Source organism: Gekko japonicus, unplaced genomic scaffold, assembly GCF_001447785.1.
Source record: "Gekko japonicus isolate JY-2015 unplaced genomic scaffold, Gekko_japonicus_V1.1 scaffold505, whole genome shotgun sequence".
Classification (NCBI taxonomy): domain Eukaryota; kingdom Metazoa; phylum Chordata; class Lepidosauria; order Squamata; family Gekkonidae; genus Gekko; species Gekko japonicus.
The window spans coordinates 721,498-743,022 of NW_015169788.1; the positions used below are offsets into that span (position 1 = coordinate 721,498).

The following is a 21,525-nucleotide window of genomic DNA, read 5'->3' on the forward strand; positions in this document are numbered from 1 at the left end:
GCCCACACAGCAACAACAACAACAACGACAAATTTATTCACAGCGAAAAGCCAGCACTCTAATACTACAAACTAACTCAGACTACATTCATACAACCACGAGCATAAATGAAATATATAAAATGAATATCAGATAGAGCATGCATGTAAAACCCGTTAGGTCCTGTAACAAATTACATCTATTCACCTTTCACTAGGAGCTGTCTAGGCCTTACAGCTAACTAGCCAAATTTGGTCCCGTTCACACGCGGCTATTTGGTCCGGGAGCGGGACAGTTCGGGGCCGGATCAAACCGGCGCGATCACACCACCACATCTGGGAAGCGTCTTGCTTCCGTGGCCGAACTGTCCCTTTCCCGGGATAAGCCGCGCCAAACTAAACCACCTATCTAGGTGGTTTAAAGGGAAGCGGCGTGGCAACCGGGGCGTTTGATCGCCGCCGCTTCCCTGCGCCGGCTCAACCCCGGTCCGGATCCGAACTGCGCATGCCCGGACATGCGCAGTTCGGCCGGCCCCCGGGTAGGGCGTGTTTTCTCCCCGGCGTTTGATCGCGCCGGGGAGAAAAGGCAGCGAGGCCGGGGGATCCGTGAGATCCCGCCGCGCCGTGTCAACATTGGCGCGGCTTTTAAAAGCCGCGCCTTCAACCGCCTTTTCCCCTGCGTGTGGCAGGGGCCTTTGGCAAGTTTAGCTGTAACCTCGGGGCACCTACTTTCTAGGAGGCTCTTCAGCAATTGCATCTTTTGAGTAGTTGCAGAGTGGGAGAATATCGCGAAATCGGCTGTGTGCCCTGCAGTCCTATACAACATGCATTAAGGTTTCAATTCCGTCATTGCAGCAGCGACACCTAGGCTCAGCAAGGGTCTTTTTAAGTTAAACCTCCCCTCTGTAACCACTGAAGGGAGGGCATGAGGGTAAACGTTCTCCTTAACACATGATTTTCAAGATAAAAGAGATAGGGCATAGGCACTACCTTATACAACAGTTCTGAGAGGGCTCGCCTTTTCCATGAGTAATTAAGATCCTCCTGTCTAGCTATGTCCTGGATTCTCTGTCTCACTAACTCTCTTGCTTTGTCGTGTGTGAGAGAGCTAAGAAATTGTTTTGAGAGGCCAAGTTGAGAAAGTTTTTTCCCGCTGACCCTTAGCCAAGGCGGGACAAAGGTATCCTGGAAATTTAAACTAGCCAATCCTCTAGGAACAGTTCAACGATCACTTAGCGAGCCCCTCTAAGGCTGGCCAAACAAGGATGCCTTGGGGGGCCCTCCGCAAAATGAGAGGAGAAGGTACCAGACATGCCTCGTGGTGGTGGGGATGGGGATGGAGTCACCACCGAAAAGGCCCTGACAAAAAGCCATGGTTGCCGTGAGAGCTCTTGAGCACCCCCCATGCCCTCTGAAGTGCTGGCTGGAGAGCACAATTCGAAGCCTGGACTACCCCCGCAGCGCACACCCATCTCCCTTCCCTCCCAGGTTTGATCTGAGAGGCTGTTGGTGCTCATTCTTGCAGCTTTTGTGGGACAGTCTCGGTGGGTCACCAGCAGGGGTGGCAGCTCCATGAGCACAGGGACCCACAGTGGCTGAGATCTTGGGCTTGAGTTGCCAGGCCTGACGCTGGCCTCCCAGTTGGACCTCATGAAGAGTATCTGTTTTTAACTGACTGATACTTTTCTGTCAGCTCGTCTGCCTATCAGGCTGCAGCTGTACTTTGAGAGAGCTGGCTGGGAAAAGGAGGCTCTACTTGGTGGGAGCTCCGCCACAGAGCTCCAGAAGGAGTATTCTGACCTTCTGCCCCTCCCGTTAACCAGTTCCAGATCCCTTGAGGATCTGGCAGGGTTTAATTAAGCATTTTTAGTCAGTTTCTGATTTGTCCTTTACAGAATATTGATTTTTGAGTGACATATCATAATAACCAGTGCCTTCCCACAAGCAGAAACAAATGTTCTTTTAAGTGCTGTTGGGACAGGTTTTCTTTCTCAGAGGGGTGTGTGTGTGTGTACGTGAATATTTAAGAAGTGAAATTCAAAATTTTAAGTTGCTGAAATCTTGGAAGCTGCATATCTTGTAAACCAGTTTTGAAAGTCTTCTTAAGCCAGATTCTTTGCATGTTCCCATCTGTTTTTCTTGATCACAAGCAGTGTTTGGCCAAATGTGGCATTCTGCAAGGGGAGTTTTTCTCTCCTGTTCACAGTGTAATAGTGCACATTTGTGTCATGTTTATGCACATGGGGGCTCTTGAGCCACGCTGAAGCAACAGATACAGCCTCATGGTACATAATTAAATCTAATCCATATTTCATTATGAATAGCCTTTGAACTATAATGTATCTTAAATAGAAAACATTCTATTAAAATCTGATTTAAATCGTTGATTTTTATCCAAAGGCGCTACTGAACTGTTTTCTGTGAGGGCCAGGGGTGTGTGTGCCTAACTTGGCTGGGTCTGTGGGCTTTTCTGCACCCACCTGTTTCCCGCTGTTCTCCTGGAGCTGTTAATCGCTCTCTGTGTTGCATGGCGCTCTCACTTTCTGTGTGCATCTGGTCTTTTTGGAGTTTCTGCATATTTTTATGGTGACTTCGGAGTCCGTATGGTGTTGCCCTGTGGTATCCAAGAGTGCTTTTGGGAAAAAAATCTATAAGATATTTCTAGATGTATTAAAAATTAATATTCCTTTAACGCCAGAAACATATTTACTTAATATGATACCGGATAACATAAAATACCATAATTATATAATTGTCTATATATTAACAGTGACAAGAATACTTATCACGAAACGTTGGAAATCAAGAGCTATACCTTCTATAAAAGAGCTAAAATATAAGATATTAGATATAGCGGAAATGGATAAATTAAGTATAATATTACAAAATAAACCAGAGGAACAATTTAGGAAAAGATGGAAATTAATTTATGACTGGCTGAAGATGAAGAAGATGGTTTGGACTCGGAATTATGTTAGTTAATGTTATTTTATGTTAAAGAAGAAAGATGAATTTTATGTTATGGAATGCATAACCCTATAAATTAATATAATGTTGATGGAAAATGAAGAGTGCTTTTGTGGCAGACTTAAGACTGATCAACTTCTGAGTCGGAGGTAATGCTAAGCAGACATCTCACCTTGGACTGTGCGATGCCGCCCACGTCTCTGGCCTTTCCCACCCCTCCTTTCTTTTGACACGTGTCCCCCGGGTTTGATTTCTCCCCCCCTTCCCCAAAGCCAATCTGCACACAGCGTGAGAGGGCTGGCAGCCCAGGGAGGTCCTCTGTAAGTTTGATGCTTCTAGCTTGTGGGGAGGGGGGTTGTTTGGCACACTTCTCTCCGGTTTGCACACTGGACCCTAGGGAGGGATCTTCCCCCCTTCCCCAAAGCCAAATCTGCACACAACTTGGAGGGGGATGTATTAAAAGGAATGACAGGATTGCCCATTTAAAAAAAATAAAAATTAAAACCCTTGGGATGCCACCGTCACTGTATGGGTCGTGCATGCCTGGAGTAGCCCAGCAGCTGCTAGCCAAAAGGGATGGGAGAGGGGGGAGGGGAGGAGAGAAGGGGGGGGGTGCCGTGGGCCCCCCCCCCCCCCATCCCTTGCTCATGCACTTGGCCAAGTCGGTGACAATTGGACACCCCCTCCACAGGTCACAAGTGACGTTAACTAACCGCAGTTAAGTGAAAAATGCGGGTTTTGCTTGTAGATGCAGAATGCATAATAGAATACACCAAAATAAACTGGAGAAAAAAGAACAGTGCTGAGGGGCAGGGGCATGACATATGAAGTTAACCTTAAAGGCTCGACTGCTCGGATTCTCCAGAGGAAGCTGCAGTGAGCTGTTAGCGCAGAAAGGGCCTGTGTTCCCCCCCCCCCCCCCCCCGCTCCTCTTCTTGGTACCTTTTGTTCGTGTGTCTTGTGGGCGCTAAGAGTCTGAGAGGGCAAAGCAAGGAGTGAAATCAGTGAAGAAATCCTAGATTCATGGCCCCAGTGGGAGTTCTGGCATTAGTCAAAGGAAATGTTTTTTAGCCAGCAAGCTCAGCTGAATTATACAAGGCTTATTTGGGCACAGAATTGTACAGGATTGAGGCGCATGTCCCTCTCAGCATGGGCTTCCTTCCTTGCCCCGTGAGCCCAGCAGTCCTGTAGGCCCTCTGCGCGCCTCTCGGCCACCCTCGGTTATCTACCGTTGCTCTGCCTGCCCAAGCACCTGGCAGGTGTGACTGCTCCCCCGGGTGTAGAATCGGAAATCATCAAGCAGCAGAGGCCTCCGGTTAAGTAGGACTAGGAGGACAGAGCTGGAAAACACTGCAGACAACCGAAAAGGCCCTGCCTGTAGCATGATGTGGCAGAAAGGAGGAAGGTGTGGCAGATGTAAACCATTTCTTTTATGTGAAGGACTTCTAAAATGTTGCCTCTGCCTGAGTTGGCAGGCCCCTCTGGGCGGGTGTTGAGCTCTGTCTCTGTGGGTGGGGTCCGTTCAGCATCTTCTGTGGTGGTGGCTGTGGGGCCTGTGGCCCGTCAGTCACCGCGTACTCTTTTCCCCTGCCTGCTGGGGCCCAAGAAGCGGTTGTGTACGCTGGGTGGTGGAGGAGCAGTGGTTCCCTTCCGCATCTCTCTAGGGCTTCTAGAAGGTTGGTAGATGGGATGGGACTTCCCTCTGGAAGTGAGGGCAGGTGAGAGTAGAGACGTAACATTTCCGAAAATTTTGAAGCTCGGAAAAAAACCCGGGTTTTTTCCAGAAAAAAACGGACATTTTCGGAAAAATTGAAAAAAATGCTACATTAGCACTTCTTTTGTCTTTTCTAGATTGAAAGTCATTCTGTTACTTTAGGAACATAAAATATGACTATGGACATTTTTACTTGGCATGAAATTGTCACAACAAGTATGAATACCCATCCACATGCAAAAACAAAACTGAAACCTTTTAATTTTCTTCTGACAACAGCACCTCCTAAAGGAAGAAATGCATCTTATATATATATGAAATGATTTGGAAAATATTTAAACACCTTGTCCTAAAGTATTTTATTCATCATGTTAAAATAAAACGTTCGATAATCAGTTTTTTTCTTTTCTTTTTTCCAATTTTTCGGAAAAAAACAAAAAGGCTTCAGGAAAAAAACTGGGTTTTCCCCAAATTTTTCCGTTTTTTTTCCGGGCCTTCACATCTCTAGGTGAGAGGAGGCGGCCCCTTGCTGGTTGCATGGCTGGCATTCTGGAATGGAGGTGGGGGAGGCGATCTTCTAGTTGGAGGAAGGCAGCCAGCGGTTTTCTCTGTGTGTGAATAGCTCACCGAAGCACTATGAGCACTGCCCAGTCCGGGTGTGTGTTTTGCAACAGGTATCATTTTTTCATTGCAGGCAACAGAGCCCGTCAAAGTGGAAAATGGGCAGAGCACAGCAGCCAAGCTGGGACTGCCTCCCCTCACGCCGGAGCAGCAGGAGGCTCTTCAGAAGGTGAGTCCTTTGAGGGGGGCCCATCCGCTGGCATGCTCCTCCCTCACCCCCCCTCGAACCTTTTTTGTGGGAAGATCTCCCGAACCTTGTGAGGACTAAGAACCATACAGTGATGTGCGCGTGACTGTGGGTGGCCGGAGGAGTCGCTGCCAGTGCTCGGCTGGCCGGAGTCGAGAGGTCCTGGGCATCTCCTCTGAATGTTTTGGTCCTTGATTGGGCTTTTTGCCCCCAGGAGAGAGCCCTGCCCAGTCAGGTGCACGGAGCAGGCTGAGTCCCTGTTATTCATGTCCCTTCCTGGAAGGGGACGCGTAGCTGTGGCTTTGGGCAATGCCTTTGTGCTCTTTCAGTGGGCCAGGCTGCCAATCAAGCCGAGAGGGAAGCTCAGGGCGCCTCACTAGCTTCTTGGTCAAGGCAGTGGGCTTGAGTGCTGATTTCCCCATCCAGAAGTAACACCCTACCTAGCCCCTGCACTGCCGCTGCCACTGGGTCTGTGTGGGAGAAGGTTCTTTCTCCAGAGAGAGACTGAAACGGCTTCCTGTGTGGTTGCTGGTCTGGATTCCAGGCTTGGAGGCCTTGGCTTGGTTCCTCCTGAGGCTGAGCAGGTTTCTCCCCTTGGAATGGAGATGCACGCCCGAAGCAGCGGAAGGCTCATCAGCCCGGTTCCTTTAGCTTTAGGGAGGCTAGTCTCAATCACCGGAGGACACAGACCGCTGACTCCTCACAAGTGCAGAGTGGGTTCATGGTCTCTGGCGTGCTGGGTGCTAGGTCATGTGATGTGCTTTGTTGGTGGAGCGCAAGACTCTGTCTGTCCCTGCTGGTGGCGATCATCCTGTGATGTGTGACTCTGAGTTTTCTCCCTCTCCTCTCCTCTCCCCCCCCCCCGGCCAGGCCAAGAAGTATGCGATGGAGCAGAGCATCAAGAGCGTCTTGGTAAAACAGACCATCGCCCACCAACAGCAGCAGCTCACCAACCTGCAGGTGAGGCACTCCTCAGGGCAGCCCTGCCTTTCACTCTCCCTCTCCTGTGCGCCCCCCCCCCCCCCCCCCTGGGCGCCCCCCCCCCCCCCAAGGTGGAACCCTTTATGCACTTAGATCTACTGCACAGCCCTGAGATCTGCCTGGAGCCAGAGGTACTTTCGCTTCTGTTTCCACTGTGAAATTGAAGTGTGTCGTATTTGGCCTGCCCTGTGAGGTCCTAGGCCCCCACCCTTGCTTGCACGCGCCGCTGGGGGTGGGGTGGGGGTTGCTTAGTTGCCTGAGGAGACCCAAGCCCCGTGTCGGGAGTTCTGGGAGGACTAGGTGCAGCGGTGTCCTCGCCCCGGCAGGGGCATCCTCCGTAGCAAGCAGTGGCTGATCTAGAATGCCAAGCGGCCCTTAGATGTCGATGAAGGGCCCCCCCCCCCAATCTGCAGGTTGCCTATGACTCAGGTGTAGTGAATTTTGTGGTGGAGGGAGGGGGAGGGCTACTGCCAGGTGCTTTGAGTAGTTCTGCCCATTGGGAGCTTTGGGGGCCTTGCAGGGTGGGGGGTGGGGAGCATCCCTGCAGTTAGTCAGCTGTTGAAGGTCGAAGAGGAGCCACAGCTGTCAAGAACCATCTCCCCCCCCCCCCAAGCTCCCTGGGGCTGGCAGGGGGCTGTGCAGCGAGGAGGAGGAGGCAGGCAGGCCGGAGGAAGGAGAGGCCTCTTCCGCTTGAGTTTTGACGAAAAGCCGTCGTGTGCTCAGCTCCCACAGACTGAACTCTGTCTTTACTGTCTTTCAGATGGCAGCAGTGACAATGGGCTTTGGAGATCCTCTCTCACCTTTACAATCGGTCAATAGACACATTCACTTCTTCTGGGGCACTTGGTCTTAGTCAGGGCCTAGCGCGGGGAGGACTTAGCTGTGACCTCCCTCCCCCCACATACCCACCTGCTCTGGACTCACCCAGCCAACCAAGGCCGAGTGTCAGCTCCCCAGAGGAAGACCTTGGGCTGGGGGCAGCCGGGGCCCTTGGAGGCACTGGGCAGAGAGAGACAGAGGGAGACAGAGAGAGCAAGCATTAGCCCCTAGCAGCTGGGAGAGCCGCCTTTCTAGGGACGCTGAGGTCCTGGCCTCAAAGTAACTGCCAAGGTAACTCACCAGTGGGCCAGCTTGGGACGTCAGAGGCCTAGCAGCCAGGGAGTGGGACGTGACAGGCACTCTCAGGTGCAAGGTTGGAGCCACCTTCCAGGAGAATCCTGGGAAAACATGGCATGTTACCTGGGGGTGATGGGGGCACTGTGGCTGCAAGCCTGCTGCTCAGTACGTGTGCCCACCCCTGCCCCTGGAGTGTAGGCAGAGCCCAGAGGTGCCAGTGAAGCTGGATACAGGAAGCAGCCACAGTCTCCCCCCCCCCCCTTTGAGGGAGCAGCAGCATGCCTGAACTCTGGCAGGCAGGATCCTGGGGTCTTGTGCAGAACCCTCTTCCAGGTCAAACTGATCTTGCAAACAGCCCCAGCTAGTGCTGTCTGGTTGGGGGGAGAAGCAGAGAGCAGAAGGGCCTTTGTGGAGGCTGGAGAGTACCAAGTGCACACCTGTGCTGGCTTGGCTCTCTCCCCGCATGATAGGCAGCAGGCTGAAAGCTTGGAGAGGCCTGCGACATGAGTGATCGACTGGTGGTCTTACTGGTTGTGTGGCCACCTGCCTCATGGCGGCAGCTTCAAGGGGGGCCTCTGTAGTGCCCAGCTGCTTTCCTGCTGGCTCCGGAGGCCACCTGGCACTGCTAGCAGCAGGACAGGCGTGGGCTGGAGTCGGCTGCTCTCAGCCTGGCCTGCCCCGCCCCCTCCTTAACTCTTTGCTCGGCTGGCTCCTGAATGCTACTGCGGGGAAGTCCATTCCCTTCCAAACTCACCCCGCAGCTTCCTTCCAGGTTTATTGTACCTCAGAGAGCAGGAGCGGTTGAGTGCCCCAGTTCCCAGCAAGCCGGTGCCCCTGGCACAGGGAAGGGAGGCTGAGCTGGTGGTTGCATTCTCGCCCTTGGGAGCAGAGGGAAGGAGAGGACTAGCGGGCACAGGCGTGGATGATGTGCAGTCCAGACAGCAAGGCCTGAGGCCTTCGCCCCAGAGGAGGAGTGCGAGCGAGGAGCCCCCGGGGGGTGCATGTCTGTGTCAGTATCCTGGCAGCTTCCTAGGAAGTACCGATGGGGCCCTCTTGGGCGAAGGTAGGGCGGAAAGCTGTCGGGAGCACTGCACGTGTTCCTCCTTGGCAGCCGTCAGGGTTGGCCTCTGAGGAGGACAGGAGAGCCTGTTGTTCTTTCCGCTTCAGAGCACTTCTTCCTGTTGACCCCCCAGCCCAGTCCAGCCACATGCGGACACGCCAGTCTCCAGAGCTCCCCAGTGTGCCCGAGCGAGGCGGCAGCTAGGTGACTCCGGGCTCCAGCCAGGGAAGGGGTGGGGCATGCGAGTGTGCCTGCGCTGCTCAGAACGGCAGTTGTGGCGGAAGGAGGGGGTCTGGTGCACACTGATCTGTGTTTTTTTTCTGAAGGTGCCTGTGGAGAGTGACTGAGAGGGGGGAGAGGCAGTTGCCCCATGGGGAGGAGGGGGTGTTGGGCCCCTCGGGGGCCCGCTGTGGGAAGCCGCTGTGACCGGTGGGCTGGGACTTGCTGACCTTTCCCAAGAGAGTTTCCCTTCACCACTCCGGAGCTGCCTGCTGCTCCCGAAAGAGGGCGGGAGGGAGGTTGGAGGGGGGGGGGAGAGCGCTTGGCCTCTCTTGCCCGCAGCCACATCCTCTGAGCTGACCACCCAGCCGTTCTTTCCCTTCCCCTGCAGATGGCGGCTCAGAGGCAGCGGGCCCTGGCCATCATGTGCCGGGTGTACGTGGGCTCCATTTATTATGAGCTGGGTGAGGACACCATCCGGCAGGCTTTTGCTCCCTTCGGCCCCATCAAGAGCATTGACATGTCTTGGGACTCGGTGACCATGAAGCACAAGGTGGGTCTTGGGGAGGGGAGGGGAGCTGGAGCCGTTGGTGCTGGTTGGTTGAGACTGCACTGGCTGCTGCATCACCACATACTTCTCTCCCCCCCCCCCTCCCCAGGGCTTCGCTTTTGTGGAGTATGAGGTGCCTGAAGCTGCTCAGCTGGCCCTGGAGCAGATGAACTCTGTCATGCTGGGAGGGAGAAATATCAAGGTGTGTTTGAACGTGGTGCCGGGGCGGCGGGTGGCTTGACCTGAGCTGGGCCAGCCAGGTCTGTGGACAGGCCTAGTTTATTCTGCCCCTTCCAGTGTGGTGTTGTGTCTCTCTTCTCAGGGCTGCTAGGCAGGGAAGGCCCTGTTGCCCCTGCCTTCTTTAGCCAGCCCTTTGGCGGCTGAGATCTTACTGGGTGTCACCCGGACCCAGCAGCAGAGTTTCAGCACTGCAGGGGAGAGAGTCTTGCTTCAAGGGACACGAGGAGGGCCCTGCCGGCGGCGGGATCCTTTCCGTGTAACCATATGTTGCGGGGTGTGTGTGTGTGTGTCTCCTGTGCTCCCGTGTAACTGCAGGGCCTGCCTGTAGCACAGGGCTGAAGGGGGACAGGGATGGGAATGGGGGGGGTATGAGGTGTCCCTATCCCAGTCCAGAAGAGGAGAGCTGGTGTGGTGAGCTGGTGGACATGGACGGCAGCACCTGGCCCCTGAGGCCAAGGTCCCAGGGCGGCAGTCCCGGTCCCTGGTGCCCAGTGGCCACCTTGCAGGAGGGACCCCAGTCCGAGTGTGGTGCTGGGCAGTGGCAGAGTCACCAGATCCCTGACAAGAGAGCCTTCCGCTGGCAGGTGGGGCGGCCCAGCAACATTGGCCAGGCCCAGCCCATCATCGACCAGCTGGCAGAGGAGGCGCGGGCATTCAACCGCATCTACGTGGCCTCCGTCCACCAAGACCTCTCGGACGACGACATCAAGAGCGTCTTTGAGGCATTCGGGAGGATCAAGTCATGCACGCTGGCCCGGGACCCCACCACTGGGAAACATAAAGGCTACGGCTTCATTGGTGAGCGTCCTGCTAAGGGAGCCGGAAGGAAAGAGGCCCTCTGGCTTTAGGGCTGCTGCTTTTCTCTCACTGGCTGCTTGTCTGGTTACAGAGTATGAGAAAGCACAGTCCTCTCAAGATGCCGTCTCCTCTATGAACCTCTTTGACTTGGGGGGCCAGTACCTCCGCGTTGGCAAGGCCGTCACTCCTCCCATGCCACTCCTGACGCCAGCCACACCGGGAGGCCTGCCTCCTGCTGCAGCTGTAGCAGCAGCTGCCGCCACAGCAAAAATCACAGCTCAGGTAAGAAGCCAGAAAGGGGGGCTGGCTATGTGAGTAGTTCTGTCCCAAACCAAAAAAAGTCGAATTGGATCCACAAGAATTACCGTTGTGACAGGGGGAATCTTCTCCCCCCATCCCAGTCCATCATCTTCCCCAATTGTTTTAACAGAGGGTTTTGATGCCAGGAAGCATTTTTCTTCAGAGGAGTCTTCCGTTTAGCTCCAGCGGGCACATGAATATGCACAGTTGCCTTCTACCGGGGTCAGGTCCTTGGTCTGCTCTCAGGGACTCTGGCAGAGAGGTGGCTTTCCTGGCCTCTGCTGCCAGAACCAGTAACTGGAAACACTGGGGGGTTGGCTGTAGGGCCTTTGGCATGCCAAGCACATGCTCTGCCACTGAGCTGACTGTGGGCGAGCTGAATACTCTTGAGATGGGAAAGACCGTTGGGGCGAGTGGCACTGATGCTGTGCTGTCTTTCCTGTTGTAGGAAGCTGTGGCAGGCGCTGCAGTCCTTGGCACGTTAACCACTCCAGGGCTGGTGACACCTGCACTGACCTTAGCGCAGCCTCTGGGGGCATTGCCGCAGGCGGTGATGGCAGCTCAAGCCCCAGGGGTCATCACAGGTGAGTCCGGGCAGCTGCCCAAACTGGAGGGTGGGAGAGAGGCATCTTGCTGCTAGGGTTGGGCATTCAGTAAAGCCAAACTGAAACCCCTCCCCCCCGAAAAATTCCTTTTCAGCATTTTTTGGTTATTCGGCAAGCCGAATCAGAATGCTGAATAAAAGCCGAAACTATTTGGCATTATTTGGCATTGCCGAATACAGGCTCTGGGGGGCTAAACTTTAAAGGGCTGCACTTATGTTTTCTTTCCTGCTGGTTCTGTCTCTTTCCCATCCTTTGCTCTGCTTTCCAGAAGGGAGGGACCTTACATGCAACCAGTCACTGCAATGCATTTGCAAATGGCATTGCAGCTTGCAAGGCTGTTGTTGCTGCTGGCTTCAAACTTGAAGCCCAACTACTAGCTTGCTTTTCCAGGGACAGGAGGGGGGAGGAGCACTGGCCAATAGCGTTACAGGTAAGGGTGGGCATACTTCTCATTGACCAATCACAGACATTTGTTCCTTTTTGAAATTCCTTTGTGTATTGTTGTTGTGATGATTCTCTGTTTAAGTTGACATCAGTCCTGTTGAACTGGCATTTGCCACAATGGCACTGGGTTCTGCTGCTGGGCACTAGCACTTGAACATTGAACTGGTTCTGCTGCTGGCCTTGCAAACATGCCCCTTATAGTTCAGATATTCTCATATTTGATCACCTGTTGGGTTTTGGCACTGCCACAGTGGCACTTGTTCTGGTAGGCACATTGTACTGGTTTTGCTGCTGGCGTTGCAAACCTGGCCCCACACACCACATCTCACTTAGTTTCTACTGCAGATATTCTCTGGGAGAAACTGCTGGGCTGTTGTTTTATCTGCTTGCCTTTGGAAACAATGGAGGATAGGGACACCCTCTTTGGTGGCCCCTAGAATTGTACCCCCTGGTCCAGACCTTTCTAAACTTGAGTGTTCTTTTGGGGAGAGGCTCCAGCAGCTACAGTACAAATTTGGTGCCTCTACCTCAACCCCCCCCCCCCCCAAAGGGTCCCTCCTCTCTTGCAATTGACTACAATGGCCCTATAGGATATAATGGAGCCAAAAAAAATTGTATTCCCAAATATTTCCAGATACCAATACATTACTCGTATATTCAGGAATGCAAAAAAAAATTGCCTTCATTATACCTGAATCCGAAAAATACCAAATCCCCTCCCCGCACACCCCTACTTGCTGCCTCGTGTGCCTGGTCTGTAGGGGCCCAAGGAAAGTTCACATGTGGTGGCAGCAAAGGTGACCCTGTTGGCTGTCCCGAGAATGTCACCACCAGAGGTATCCTGCCTCCATGAATTGACTGACATGGACTCTTTTGAAAGCACCTTGGTGCAGACTGTAGTAGTGAATTCCACAGGTTAGTTGTGTCGTGCACAGAATACATTTCTGTGTGTCCGTACCGGTCATTAGTAGATAGGGGTAAAATGTATTCTGGGGGGGGAAGTAGAATGGTAGAATAAACGCATCCCAAAACACTTTTGCACACTCAAGCAATCACAGTACACTGGGGCTTATGTGACGCTTCCTTCCGCTGGATCAGGCCCTTTGTCTGTCCAGCTCAGGAGTGTCTCTTCTGGAGAGCTGACAGGAGCTCTCCAGGGCGTTTTACGTCTCATGCGGCCTGATCCGTTAACCTAACTGCGCCAGGGACCTTTGGCATGCAAAGCCAAGCCATGGCCTCTGCCTCAGTGGGTAATAAAGGCCAATTTTTAGCTGACTTGTTACTGAGAGCCAGTTTGGTGTAGTGGTTAAGTGCATGGACTCTAATCTGGGAGAACCGGGTTTGATTCCCCCCCTCCTCCACTTGCCCCTGGCTGGGTGACCTTGGGCAAGCCGTAGTCCTGACAAGAGCTGTCCTTGAAAAAGAGCAGTTTTTGTCAAGAGCTCTCTCAGCCCCACCTACCTCCCAGGGTGTCTGCGGTGGGGAGTGGGAGGGAAAGGAGTTTGTGAGCCGCTCTGAGACTCCCTTGGGTAGTGAAGGGCGGGGTATGAATCCAATCTCTTCTTCTTCTATGTTTTCCCGATCCACCTTGGCTCTAGTCTAATTTTACATTTTGGATATATTTGTATAATTTGTTTTCTCCCTTCATTACTTAAACGAGGAAATAGATAAGAGTTTGCCAATATTTCTTTCCGTAATAAACGCTCGCAGTCACTATTGCACAAGATGCAGTCTCCTTGTAGGGCATGGGTATGGGTTCTAGTGCAGTTGGATAACTAGGTGGGGGTCTCATATTGGTTTAATGTTTCCTTTGGCTGGCTTAATCTTTTACCATAAGTTCTCCATGGATGGAAATGTTAGCTGTCCTTTTTGTGACATTTTCCATAGGCGGGATCAGGATAATTTCTTCTGGTATAATGGACTAATCATTCCTTAACTATATAGAGTGCTTTTCCGGTGAGATATATCAAGGATGCTTGCTTCTGTGTTTCCAAAGAGGGATTAATTTCATAATGACATTCTAGTAAAGCCATAGCCCTTAACCCTGACCCCACTGCTCTTAACCACTGCCCCAAACTGGCTTTCATGCTGTTGTATACCTGTCCGACAGCCTGCTTGGTCCGTCTCGGCAGGGATGCTGTGGGGCCCCGTGAAAGTGTTGCGATGAGCCTGCTGCTGAGTGCGGCGGCTTCTTCCCAGCCTCACTAATCACAGGGGTGCCCAGTGGAGCAGAAAGATTGGTGGCCATGTCCTCGTTTGCTCCGTGTCTTTGACTGAGTGGTTCTGGTCACTGCTCTTGGCTCTCCTGTACACACACCTCAGGGTGGAGAGACTGGGCTGGTGTAGACACGGACCCTCCTCCTCCTTCAGAACAAGAGTGGCATCTTTGGGTCTTGCAGGGGCTGTGCGCGGTGTATTGTTGTGCCGTGTCGTTGCTGAGTGCTGCCCTAGCCCATGCCTGTCTCTGTGTCTTCCTTACAGGCGTGACCCCGGCCCGCCCGCCCATTCCTGTCACCATTCCCCAAGTGGGAGTAGTGAACCCCATTTTGGCCAGCCCACCAACGCTGGGCCTGCTAGAGGCAAAGAAGGAGAAAGAAGAGGAAGAGGTTTTCCAGGAATCTGAGAGGCCAGAGATGCTCAGCGAACAGGAGCACATGAGCATCTCAGGCAGCAGCGCCCGCCACATGGTGATGCAGAAACTTCTACGGAAGCAAGAGGTGAGTGGGGACCTCCAGAGGCCTTTGAGGTAGCTTTGGTTGTTGTCACCCAGGCTTACGGGTGGACCAGCCAAGCCCCCCCTGATTGATGCTCCTCCTTTGGCTTGGGGAGAAGAGTACACAGAACATGGTAGATGCTTTTGGGGCAACCAGTCCAGTGTGGCCAAAGGGAGTGAGTGGCACAGCTGCACCACACGTGGCCAGCCGTGGGTGGGTAGCAGTTGGCCGTCTAGTTCTGTGGACCTGTGCAGAGGACTGAGACCTTTCCCCCCTCCCCCCCCCCACAGTCAACAGTGATGGTTTTGCGCAACATGGTGGACCCCAAGGACATTGACGATGATCTGGAGGGAGAGGTGACCGAAGAGTGTGGCAAGTTCGGGGCAGTCAACAGGGTCATCATCTACCAAGAGAAGCAAGGGGAGGAGGAAGACGCCGAAATCATTGTCAAGATCTTTGTCGAGTTCTCCATGGCCTCGGAGACCCACAAAGCCATCCAAGCCCTGAATGGTCGCTGGTTTGCTGGCAGGAAGGTGGTGGCCGAGGTGTACGACCAGGAGAGGTTTGACAACAGCGACCTCTCGGCATGAACTCTGCTCCACAGAGACTTTTCCCCCTCTCCAGCCCTGTGTCTTCAGGGAGGCTGTTGGTCCAGCATCGTATTCTCCTGTGATGTATGTGTAGTTTTGCATAAAAAATACCAGGAAGACACTTCATTGTGTACGTGTGTGTGTGTGAGAGTGTTGCCGTCTCTCTTCACAGCTCACAGGCAGGTTGTGGTGCCAGCGGCATCTCAGCCTTGGGCTGGGCTGCAGCAGTGACTACGAGAGCGAGGAGGGAAGGGAAGGGACTTGGCACAGAGGGTGCAAAAGCAAGACCAAAGGGAGGACAGAAGGACGTGTTGTGACATATACAAAGTGCTCCGTGTGTGTGTGTGTGTGTGTACACTCCGTACACGATAAGACATGACAAGGCTATGGTTTATATATACATTTTGAACCTCTGAGAAGGAATACATGAAAATGTGCAGCACCCTTTTAAAATTTTTCCACGGGTCCTTTGCCTTGCTCCTGTTCAATCTGCAGAGCCACCCTCGCCCTGACCTGACCCGGATGGCCCAGGCTAGCCCCGTCTCTCTCGTCAGAGCTCGGAAACCGAGCAGCATTAGCGTGGGTTGGTGCTTGGTTGGGAAACCACTGAGGAGGAGGTCCAGGCAATGGCAAAGCCACCTCTGGATGGATGTCTCTTGCCTCGAGAAGCTCCGAGAGGGGGGGTGGGTTGCCACAGGGCAGCCACAACTCGACAGCACTCTCTGCTGCCACCCCACCCCTCGTGCTGCTGCTCCGAGCGGGTCTGTGAGACCTGCCTCAACTCCGCTGCAGTTGCCTGTTCCATCGGGGGCTCTGGAGCGTCTTCAGCAGGGCGTGGGTAACGGGCTGGGGAATGTTTTGGGAGCTTGCTGTAACCCTCTCAGGCTTTCAGGGATGTGACAGTGGCCTCCCAATCCCAGGGGCCAGTCACGGATGACGAGGGGAGGGGCTTGTGGGAGGAGGGCATCTTGCTGAGGAAAGGGGAGACGCGATCCCTTGGAAAGGACTCCTTCCTCTCACCCCAAGGGTGTGCCTTCGAGGGATGGGGGGGGGGTTTGTCATGGGGGAGACTAAATCATTAAGACATGTAGATAGCTGGGCTTGTGACTGCAGGGCGCATTGTAGAGTGTAGTTGTGAGGTCCTGGAGACATGTGCTAGAGATGTCTAGGCAGAAACAGAGGGTGGAGGGGTTTCTGTGCAAATGCCAGCAGCCTCCCACCCAAAATGGGGGAGCTGGAGTGCTTGGTTTTAAGGGAAGACACGTACTGACCATAACAGAAACCTGGTGGAAGGGAGAGAACCAGTAGAATACAGTCATCCCTGGGTACAAACTCCATAGGAATGACAGGGAAGGGTGTACTGGAGGATGTGTTGCCCTAAATGACTGTCCTCGAATAGGTGGTCATGGAACCGACCAGAGGGGGAAGCAGCCCTGGACTTGATCCTCAGTGGGTGGTAGTGGGTGGTGCCCAGGAACTAGCGTCAGATGTGGAGGTGGGTGTACCCGTTGGAAACCGTGATCCCTGTGCTGTCACGTTTAATTCACATGTCTGTGGGGAATGTGGCAGAGGGCTCCAACACGGTCCTATCTGACTTCAAATGAAGGCACTTCTCTAAGTGAAGAACATCTGGTAAAAAGGAACTTGACAGAACCGTCAAGAGGGCCAAGTCTCTTGAAAAGGCTTAGGAGTTACTAAAAAAAACCTCATACTACAGGCTGAGTTAGGATGTCCCTGCCACAGGTCAGGGGAGGCAGTACAAGGTCCAAGGAGGTCACCAGCGTGGCCGGCCAGCAGGGTTGGTTGAGGGGAACCTATCAAGGGTGAGAAGGGCTTCCTCCAGAAACTGGGAGGCTTCCTCCAGAAGGAGGCAAACAAAAACCAGCACAAACTTGGACGAAGGAAACGCAGGCAGGCAATTAGGGATGCCAAAAAGGGATTCTGAGGAACGTATTGCTAAAAACATAAAGAAATTCTTTAAATACATTACAAGCCAAGACCAGCGCTAGGGAAGCAGTTGGACCGCTGGATGGCAGTGGAATCAAAGGAGCACTAAAGGAGGATAAGGTGATGGCTGAGAAGCGGAATTCATTCTTCTCATCTGTCTTCACTGCTGAAGATCTAACGCAAACCCTAAAGGGGTGATTCAGGAGGGTGAGGATGTAGACCTTAGGCAAACAGTGGTAAGAAGGGAGAACATTCTAGAATTTACAGACAAACTGCAAGCTAACAAATCACTAGGACCAGATGGCATCCATGTCAGAGTTCTTAACTCAAATGTGAAATTCCTGATCTCACTAAGATATGCACCATGTCCCCAAGATCAGCCTCTGGACCGGAGGGTGGCTAACGTAACTCCTATTTTTTTAAAAAGGGTCAAGGTGGGATACAGGAAATTACAGGCAAGTTAGCTTAATGCCTGTTTCACGTAAGCTGATGGAAAGCATTATTAAAGATAAAATTGTCAACTATATAGAAGGGCAAGCCCTGCTGAATTAAAAAAATGGGGCTTCTGCAAAAGCAACTACTGATTCACTAACCTTTTAGAGTTCTTAATTGTATCAATAAACATGTGGATAGGAATGAGTCAGCAGACATAGCTCTTTTAGATTTCCAGAAAGCTTTTGACAAAGTCCTTCACCAAAGACTCCTGAGCAAATTTCAGATTGGAAATTAGCTAAAAAACAAAGCAGAGAGTAGGAATAAATGGTCAGTTCTTGCAGTGGAGGGGATGTGAGCAGTGGGGTCCCCCTCAGGGATCTGTATTGGGAATGGTGCCTTTCAACTTTTTCATCAATAACCTGGAGTTAGGGACGAGTAGTGAGGTGGCCAAGTTTGCAGATGACATCAAGTCATTTAAGGTGGTTAAAACAGATTACAGCAGTTTCAGTTTCGGCGACTTGAATGGAGCTCCGATGGAAGCGGCCCGTGACGCGGCGTACGGGAGGGGGTCAGTTGATCCGACCCCCCCCTCCCCGGAGTCCTTGTAGGGGACTCCCAGCCTGGGGCGCGAGGGGTGCCTCTTCCAAGGCTGAGGCCAACGAATCGAGGTTCCTCTTTGCCCCGATAGGTCCCGCTGCCTTGGCGCCATCATGGCACTAAGAGGCGCACACCGAACGAGCGAGCAAGTGATCAAGCGAAACTTCAGAACTCTCCCTACCTCTGCAGCTGGCACAGAATGACGCGTGAGAGTGTTTTCCTCTAACCGGCTATGCAGATAAGTGCCCACCCGGAGCCTCAAAGCCCCGTTCTGTGATGAAGCAGGGGGAGGGAGTTCGTCCCCCCCCCCCACAACCTTAAGCGAACTTTCCAAGCGACGGAAGGGGCTAGAGGCAACCGTGATTTCGGACTGAATCAACTAAAGTATGGATTTCTTTAAAGCGACTTCTTAAATGAACTTTCAGTGACTTTTAAAACAAAAAAGTTTCTTTGAACTGTAAACAATGACTTTTCAGGCAAAAAAAGATGGCAACGAGATTGAGGTACTCTCCTGGAACTGCAAGATCAGCACATCCGGTTGCTAAACCGCAAGCAAGTACCCACCTTCCCAATATGACAGCTACTGCATTGCGCCCTCCGTTGGATCAGATGACCAATTTCAACAACCAGGATCAGCTGAAAGAGCTAAATTTAAAATCAGAGGAGATGGTAAAAGCAGTGAAGAAGCCAAGTCAAAAGCAATTCAACAAAGACTGGAAGGGTGAGAATCTGAAGCAAATCTTAAGTGAAGTGTTGGCCCCAAGGACAGGTTTATCAGCGGATGTATTATAAAGCGATATGGATATGATCCATTGGACATATCCAGAATTTATCAAGAAAAATAAACCTGTTGGGGGGGGAAATGATGAGATTCTCAAAAAGATCGGAGGGACTCTGTCTTTAAAGCGAAGCTGTTTCTGGAACAGCAACAAAGGCTAGCGTATGACAAAAGACCAGCAGAGGGAAAAGATTGTGAAGAAGAAAGCAGCACATATGGATCGGAAAGTAGGACGGGTAGCCATCCAGAAGAGGGCGAGAACCAGAGAAAGGGGCGGCAGCCCCAAAAGTCCCAAAGGTCCAATGGAATTTTGACAAAAAGAAGTTTAGAAGAAAGGAACCGAAATAATATAACTCCGAAAGTTAAATTGTTTAAGCCATACTTACCTGATTAAATTTTTTAAACGTTAGTTGGTAGAAAAGCGATAAGAAACCACGCCATTCCAATAATTATAACATAAAGGGAACTTTGTTTAAGCTAATGATTAATCTTTTTATATGATCCTTGTATATCTTAGGTTTTAGTCTAGTGTTGTAGTATTTGTAGTGTTGTTAGTCTTTGTAGTTGTTAGTCTTGTAGTATGAAAATAAAAAAAATATTAAAAAAGAAGACAAAAACGGATTGCAAAGAGAATCTCTTCAAACTGGAGGAATGGGCATTAAAATGGCAAATGCGATTCAATGTGAGCAAGGGTAAAGTGATGCCTATTGGCAAATAATCCCAACTTCACGTGCGTGCTAATGGGATCTGAGCTGGCAGAAACAAACAAAGGGGGATGTTGGGGTGGTGGTGGTGGAGAGCTTGATGAAAATGTCAACGCAGAGTGTGACTCCTGTGAAAAAGGCACGTTTCATGCTGGCCTCAATTAGAACAGAAATAAAGAATGAAACTGCCGCTATTTTGATGCCCTTACGCAAGTTCGTAGTGAGACCACACTAGGAATAATATTGTGTCCAGTTCCGGATACTGTAGAGCTTGAAAAGTGCCAGGAACGAGCAGCCAAAATGATCGGGGGGGGGGGGCTAGAGCAGCTCTCCTGTGAGGACTGGTTAAAATGCTTAGGGCTGCTGGTTCTCGTAAAGAGATGACTAAGGGGAGGGAGGTTTATAAAACTCTGCATGATATAGAGAGGGTGGACAGAGAAGCCTTTCTCCCTCTCCCTCCCCCCCCCGAATGGTAGAAGCCAGTGCCATCCACTGAAGGTGAAGGGTGGTAGATTCAGGACAGACAAAAGGGAGACGAGAGAGGAGGTCCTACGACTGATAAGCAAATTAAGAACTAATAAAGCACCAGGCCCTGCTGGCATACATTCAAGAGTTCTGGGGGTGGGAAATCAAATGTGAACTTGTGGATCTCTTGACAAAAATATGCAGTCCATCACTAAAATCTGCCTCGAGGACTGGAAGGTAGCTAATGTCAACCCCATCTTTAGAAAAGGTTCCAGAGGAGATCTGGGAAATTACAGGCTGGTCAGTCTAACATGGATACCAGGTAAGTTGGTGGAATCCGTTATCAACGACAGAATTAGTAGGCACATTGATGAACAAAAACTATTGAGGCAGACTAAGCATGGATTTTGTAAGGGAAGATCTGGTCTCACTAACCAGTTAGAGTTCTTTGAGGGGGTGAACAAACATGTGGACAAGGGAGACCCAGTAGATGATGTTTACCTGGACTTCTGGAAAGCTTTTGATAAAGCTCCTCATCAAAGGCTCCTAAGTAAACTCAGCAGTCGTGGGATAAGAGGACAAGTGAGTATAAATGGGCCGTTTTCACAGTGGAGGGTGATGAGCAATGGTGCTTGGGGGGCCACAGTGGGAGGGCTTCCGAAATTCTGGCCACGCTGGTGGACCCCCTGATGACACCTGGGTTTATTTCTTTATTTAATTGGATTTATAACCCCCCCCCCCACATAGCAAGCTCAGGGCGGGTTCCATCAGAGATAATAAACAATATGCAGCACACAAAAATTTAAAACTCTTAAAACACCAATAAAATACAGCAACATTCATCCAGTACAAGTTGTAGTTAAAGCCGCACAGATGCCACCTCTTTCAAGTTTGTTCCTTGGACAGTAATACAGTTCTGACCCACTGAGGGGAGGCCCAGTAGAGGGGGAGGGACATCCGCCGCCCTCACTAAAAGCAGCCTGGCGGAAGAGCTCCGTCTTGCAGGTCCTCTTATGGGAGCTCATTCCACCAGGTAGGGGCCATGGCTGAAAGAGCCCTTGATCAGGGAGCACCAGAAGATGTTGGCTGGCAGATGACTGTGAAGTCCCCTGGGGCTCACGGAGGGAGAGGCCCCGGGCCACATAGGGCTTTAAAGGTAGGCGCCAACACCTTGAAACGGACCTGGCACTCAATAAGGCAGGCAGGGCCGTCCAGGCGGCACCGGGCGGATCCACTTCCAGAGTGTGTGTGGCACAGGGTGTTGGACTGGATAGGCCACTGGCCTGGCCCAACATGGCCACACTTAGGTCCTTCAGTATTTCTCCACACAGTATATAGTTAATCTGTGGAACCTGCTGCCACGGGATGTGGCACCACATGGCTGGCCACTTGGAAGGGTTTACAAGGGGAGGAGTGGGCAGGTTCACGGAGGAGGAGGAGGACGGGGCCGCCACCACTGGTCTTTCTTTACTCCCTCCAGGGTCATGGGAGGCCGTTGCTGGGAAGCGCGGGGGG

At 52.0% G+C, this 21,525-nt stretch overlaps 1 protein-coding gene across 1 annotated transcript in view; it reads left to right on the forward strand.

Annotated features, from left to right (window-relative positions):
- PUF60 (poly(U) binding splicing factor 60KDa) overlaps positions 1-15,194 on the forward strand; it is a 15,714-nt gene extending 520 nt beyond the window's left edge. The window contains exons 2-11 of the mRNA XM_015416969.1: positions 5,354-5,449; positions 6,338-6,427; positions 7,209-7,259; positions 9,235-9,396; positions 9,503-9,595; positions 10,218-10,431; positions 10,523-10,713; positions 11,180-11,315; positions 14,262-14,497; positions 14,785-15,194. Of these exons, the coding sequence (XP_015272455.1) occupies positions 5,354-5,449; positions 6,338-6,427; positions 7,209-7,259; positions 9,235-9,396; positions 9,503-9,595; positions 10,218-10,431; positions 10,523-10,713; positions 11,180-11,315; positions 14,262-14,497; positions 14,785-15,084 (1,569 nt within the window). The 3' untranslated portion in view covers positions 15,085-15,194. The remainder of the gene's footprint in view (positions 1-5,353; positions 5,450-6,337; positions 6,428-7,208; positions 7,260-9,234; positions 9,397-9,502; positions 9,596-10,217; positions 10,432-10,522; positions 10,714-11,179; positions 11,316-14,261; positions 14,498-14,784) is intronic.
- The last annotated feature ends 6,331 nt before the right edge of the window (positions 15,195-21,525 follow it).